Source organism: Solanum verrucosum, unplaced genomic scaffold (assembly GCF_900185275.1).
Source record: "Solanum verrucosum unplaced genomic scaffold, falcon-dt-bn FXZP01000306.1, whole genome shotgun sequence".
NCBI classification, from domain to species: domain Eukaryota; kingdom Viridiplantae; phylum Streptophyta; class Magnoliopsida; order Solanales; family Solanaceae; genus Solanum; species Solanum verrucosum.
Genome location: NW_026020398.1, coordinates 2,471,000 through 2,477,056, shown reverse-complemented (window position 1 = coordinate 2,477,056; position 6,057 = coordinate 2,471,000). Strand labels below are relative to the sequence as shown.

General features: G+C 28.9%; 1 protein-coding gene across 1 annotated transcript; it reads right to left on the bottom strand.

The window, feature by feature from the left end:
• Positions 1 to 989: 989 nt before the first annotated feature.
• LOC125839663 (phosphatidylinositol/phosphatidylcholine transfer protein SFH4) lies at positions 990 to 4,590 on the bottom strand. Its single transcript, XM_049518658.1, has 7 exons — positions 4,437 to 4,590; positions 4,038 to 4,155; positions 3,677 to 3,765; positions 3,507 to 3,553; positions 3,016 to 3,104; positions 2,064 to 2,197; positions 990 to 1,679 (listed from the first exon to the last, which is right to left on the bottom strand). The coding sequence occupies exons 1-7, from the start codon at positions 4,539 to 4,541 to the stop codon at positions 990 to 992; spliced, it is 1,272 nt and encodes a 423-aa protein (XP_049374615.1). The 5' UTR covers positions 4,542 to 4,590.
• Between the last annotated feature and the right edge of the window lie 1,467 nt (positions 4,591 to 6,057).

The following is a 6,057-nucleotide window of genomic DNA, read 5'->3' as shown; positions in this document are numbered from 1 at the left end:
TTCCTACTCAGAGCTCTGCCAAATTTGAAGATACCAATATAATATATAATATTTCAAAAGTATAGAATAAAGTAAAAAAGAAATTGACTGGCTAACTAATACAAAGACTAACTTACAAAATTAGGATTTTCAAACTTAAGTCCTTTATTTTATTATTATTACTATATATATATATTATCAAACACAAGTGTCTCTACATGATCCGTGTACTCCCACTTCAAAATATAAACATAAAAAAATAAAAGTGCTTGTCAATTGTCAAAATATATTTTTAAATGATTATTTTTGGAGGAAAAATCCTTTTGGCCAAAAATTGGCCAGAATGATATTTTATCTTTTTGAACATTTTTACCCTTTTAACTTTAATATCTTTTAACTAAAAAATAGAAAAAAAATCAGTTTATTTTAAAATAAAAAAGATATTATCGATTTTTTAAATTTCTGACCAAATTTTCTGGTCACTTAGCATTACCCATTTTTGGAAATGAACTTAGTTGGTTTTCTTGGAAATTTAATTAGCTCATAAATGTTTTTATTTTTTTACAATATGATGTTTCATCGTTTCGACCACGATGTCTTGTTTCCACACGTTGTTTTTACATAGCAATATGTGTACTAAATGGGACATGGTAGTAATTATAGTAAAAACCACATAGCACTAAGTGAGACATTTTTGCACAATATTTCACATCCCACCTTGGACGTTGTCTATTAATTTTTCCATTTCATACCATAGATTAAAAAAAATAAAATTAATAATCTCACTTTAGCCAAACACAATTGACTAATGTATTGCGAAACATTGAGAGAATTGATAATTAAACAATTAATCTATTATTTGTTGAGGAGCAAGCAAACTCCTTTGTTCAATAATCATAGTAACGAAATATATCTATGTACTAATTATAGATTAATCAGAACATCCCTGATAAAAAGTAAAAGTAAAGTCTCGTTTCCTCTGTTGTGCTTACGCCCACTTCTTGCATCAATCAAAACCTTTGAGAGGCAGACATGTGTCGACGCCTGATGTGTGGTGAGACGATTGAGATTAATCCACCTAGAGGTGGTCTCATCTTTGACCTATAAATCATCTCATCGTACGGCCTTCGATAGAATTTCAAGAATGGTTGAAACGATTCACGACACTTATCAACCCGACTAATAGTGTGACCCTTTCCACCATCTTTCTTGAAGAACATAGCTGGAGATTGAAAAAAAGATGGCCTCATAGCCCTAGGATGATGAATTTCTGAATGATCAACCATATCTTTACTCTTTGTTGGCAAAGGTGTAGATGGGAAAAAACTCTTTTTCATGGGGCCCATATTGTTGTTGCCACGTGGCGTCCTGTCAATGGGTGATGCAAATGAGTAGGACCTAGCATTGAGTGGTGAGATGGCTGGGCCCATGTTGGTAGTGGGTCCCACTTTAGCTGATGAGGTGTCAGCTAAAGACAAGTACCATGGCTTCACAGAGTCAAAATGATGTGAGACAGTAAATGAGAATCTTGATGATGAACATGATCCAATTTTGCCATTTGAAGATATTGAAGAAGGATTGAATCTAAGTGATGCAGCCCTTGGATATGCAGTGAAGTCATTGAACTCTAATGATTCTTCAAAGTCAAGTGATGATACCACCATGGTCAATGGTGCTAAATCAACAAATGTCTTCACACCCTATAAAAATCGAAAAAGTATTAAGTTATAGGTACTGACAATACAATATACTCACTTAGTCTAGTCAAATACAAAGTAACTATAAACAAGTATTTCATAGCAAAGGTACGCCCAATACACCAACAACTCTAATCATATGAAAAGAGTTCAAGGTTCAATTTATGGAACTCTTGAAAAAATAGGATGAATCGAAATATAGCTACTACAAAATTAGGTACAAAGAACCAACCAGACTGATGACCTAGTGGATAGAAATCACTATAGGGTTGACCGAATCACTAATTTTGTCTCGAATATTTACTTTTTAATATAACGACTCAAACATTCACTCGATTAATCGCGCTTTTTACTAAATGAATAGAAGAAAATAGAAACTAGTAGTACCTTCCAAAGATAAGAGAAAAGTGAAGGAGGATCAATAACAAAAGCTTTGTGAAGTCTTCCAGGATAATAATCAGCAATAATTTTCAGTGAAGCCAATAAGATATTCATAAATGCTGAAGCGGACCTGAAAAAGCCTGCAAAATACAAAACAGTCCCCAATGATTTAATTTAGTCAAATGTACCCCTAAAATATTAAATAAAATAATAATAATAATAAAGTGAAATAAAGCAAAAATTCAAATTCAACTGCATGCCATGTTTGATTTTTTTTCACCTTTTTTTTGAGTTCTGGAATCTGACAAGGTAAGAAAAAGTAGAATTATGGGCACTTTTGCATGACATTATTGAGTATTTCTATATGAAAATGACAATTTATACCCCTACATTTCTTAAACTTGAAAGCAACATCTCAAGGGCACTCCAGGCAAAGCATGAAAATATTTCAGAATCTTGCCTGCCTAAAAATGTAGAGGGTATTGCAGGCAAAAAATTGATTAGTTAATTAATTGCTCTTTAATTAAAAGTGATTAGGCGTGGCATTGGAAATTAAAAAGATCTGAAAGGGGGTTTTTGTATAAATTTTATAAGAAAAAGTGTTCCTTCGTCCATTTTTACTTGTCCACGTTTGGTTTGACACACACCTTTAAGAACAATAAATAAAATGAAAGTGTATAATATGGATAAAATAGGTTTAAAAATACATTTTTATTAATTCAATAAATAAAAACAAATATCTATTTTTAGTATAGGAAAAATTTCTTGGAAAGATCTCAGAATATAGAATAGAATGTACATTAAATGAAGTTCCCTAATATAACAGAGAGAAAGCTGAGTTCTGATTTGTTATGTAAGTAAATACTTTATCAAATTACTAATCTACCCTCTCTTTTCAAATTCATTATGAGATAAACAAGGGTAATATTGTCATTACACGAAGGCAAAAATGACTTACTGGCATCAAATAGAATAACAAATTGTTCAACACTTTTGGCCATGGTTTGAATTGCCACCTCCAATGTAAACACCAACAAACGAGTAAACCTAAAAAAAGAAATTTAAAAAATGAATTAATTTTAATGGATCAAATCTCAATGGATCGTAACAGTAATGTTACAATATACCGTATTCGTACAAATAAGGTACTTTCATTTTAAAATATTGAATCTTTAACTTTTAAGAGTTAAATCTCAATGAAATCATAACAACAACGTTATAGGACTTTATCGTATTCATATAGATAAGATTAAAGTACTTATAAATGGTCAAATCTCAATAGAGCATAACACTAACGCTACAATACTTTATCATATTTGTAAGATAAGATTAAGATACTTACATTTAAAAATATTGAATTATAACTTTTAAAGGTTAAATTTTAGTAGATCGTAACAATAACGTTACAATACTTTAACGTATTCGTAGAGATAAGATTAAAATACTTACAATTTCTGTGAGTGAAATTTCTGGTAATCTTGCTTGATCCGGAAAATCTATAATTTGATCATTAAGAAAAACTACAATTAGTAACTCAAAAAAAAGTGTTTATAATGTTAAATTTTAAAAAAGGAAATAATATAATTCAAAAAATTGAATTAAAAAAAAGTGAAAATTACCAGAACAGGTCTAGATTCATCATCATGACCAGAAACATAAGCTAACCCTTCAGCTAACTCAGCAGAAAATTCATCAGCAATAAGATGGTCTGCAACATTTTTATATATAAAAAAAAAATTAAAATAAAGTGAATAAAATATTTTTTTTACTCTTTTTAGGATGAATTTTACTTTAATCATAAAATAGATTTTACGTACTTTAATAAACTCAAATCATTCAAAACCTTTTTTTTTAAACATGAAAACAAGAGAGATTCTCTGTTTTTTTTTCTTCAGAAGAAACAAAAAGAGAAGACAAATTTATTTTCTCATTAATATTCTTCATAATTAAAACTAAAATAAATAAATAAAAAATAATTACCAATTCCTAAAGAATCTCTCCAATTAAGACAATTCCTCAAATGCTTAGCTGCTTTCTTCACATTTTCACCTTTCACTTTCAAAAATCTCTCCACACAAGCATTGTTACACAACTTCTCCTGTTCAACAACAACAAAAAATAAATCTTCAGTTATAATTCTTAGTTTTTTTTAATCGCATTGAAGCCAGACTAATCTAAATTCATCCATGTAGGGCCCACTAGTGAAGCAATCACATTCGCTGCACCACATTCTTTTATGGTCACTCACTCCTCATTGCTTTGTTGAAGAAAATTGAAAACTCAAAAAGAAACAAAAAAAGACGATTTTCTGAGATAACAACTATTAATAATTGACTGATCATCTGAGAAATCAACAAATCGAGAAACAAAATGGCGCACCTGTTTAACAGAAAGAGGAGCTTGTTTTTTGAGAAGTTGAAGAACAGCTTGAACTCTTTCTATATCTTTGTGTTTTTCATTGTTGATTTGCTCTTTTTTTCCCATTTCTCAAAATAAGACAAATTAAACACTACTACTACTACTTCTGTTTCGTCGTAGAAGAAGATTAATCGATCACGAAAAAAAAATAAGGAAATTATTGTGACAGAGATACTACTCTTCTTCTTTACGCAACCATTTTTGAATACAAAAAAAAAACAGAGAGATAAGTAGAGTGAAATACTATAAAAGAGAAATAGAGAGAGCCCGTATATAAAGGCGTGACGGAAGCCGTTAAATGAAGGATAAACCGATAAACAAATAGTCAACAGTTGTCAATGACGGCTTGAAAGTGAGGCCTAACGGAAACCGTCGGCCCACTTCATTTTTTATTTTAATTATTAGTAATTAATTCCATTCTTTTATTAATGGTTTTATTTATTTATTTATTTATGGAGTATAAGCATAGTTCAAATGAAAACAAAAAACAAGAATATTAGCAATAGGGAATGAATAGCTTGTTTGAGTTAGGTGATTGTAGCATTGATAAACAATTTTAAGCATTAAAATTAATTTTATTTTTATAAATAAATAACTTTTAAGGTATTGTTGAATTGTTTTTTTTTTTTTTCTTCATAAAATGATTAAAGGTGTTTTAATTATTATTTTTTAAATAATAGATTAAGTAATGGACGTTATAACAGAATAAAAGTCATAATTGCGTTTAAATTACAAAATTTATTGGCGTATAAAGAAGAAAAAAGAATTTATGTATTTAGTTTGACTAGATGTATTTAGACGTAAATTCGTCTTTGTTAAAGATTATACGTACTTAATAATAGAGAATCTTTAATATGTCTAGTTATTTTTGTATTGGAACTTTGAAAATGAAATCTTAAAAATAGATTCAGAGTTTTTCATGGCCGACTCAAAATATAACCGTTGAAACTATTTTAACGTTTCAAAATTTGCCCCAAACTTTAGAAATGATCATTTTACCCTTGTTCAAAACTTTGTATTTTTCTGCATAAGTTTTGCAAATTTTTTTTTGCTCAATTTATCTATTTATTACTACAATTTATCCAATTATTTATAGAAAATATCTATTTATTACGATTTTGATAACCAAATTTTCAAATCTCAAAAATATACCTCTAGACTTCCTTTTGAGTTTTGACAGGCCTAAAAATTATTGTTGGAATTATTTCAATATTTCAATATATTCATCAAGGATGTATCAGGGAAGATCTTCCACAAATTCATATTTATCCTTTCTCTATTTTAGTTTCGGTTATGATTGGCTAAAATTGGGGTATTGAGTCAACCTATACAACATCGATTGCGTCTTCCATTAACAAGCATGTTTGTTTGGTACAACTTAATTAATTTCATATATTATTATCATTTCATTCTTTATTAATGATATTATTTATTTATGAAACAAGCATAGTTCAAATGAAAAATAAATAAAAATATTAGCAATAGCTTATAAATAGCTCGTTTGAGTTAGGTAATTGTCGCATTGATAAACAATTTTAAGCATTGAATGCTTTTGAACAAAAAAGCATAGTTCAAATTTAAA

Coding starts and splice junctions, on each gene's coding strand:
- LOC125839663 (XM_049518658.1), bottom strand. CDS start 4,541: ATGGGAAAAAAAGAGCAAATCAACAATGAAAAACACAAAGATATAGAA. Junction 3,766..4,037: donor GAGAGATTCTTTAGGAATTG/GTAATTATTTTT, acceptor AAAATGTTGCAG/ACCATCTTATTGCTGATGAA. Junction 3,105..3,506: donor AAATTTCACTCACAGAAATT/GTAAGTATTTTA, acceptor TTCTTTTTTTAG/GTTTACTCGTTTGTTGGTGT.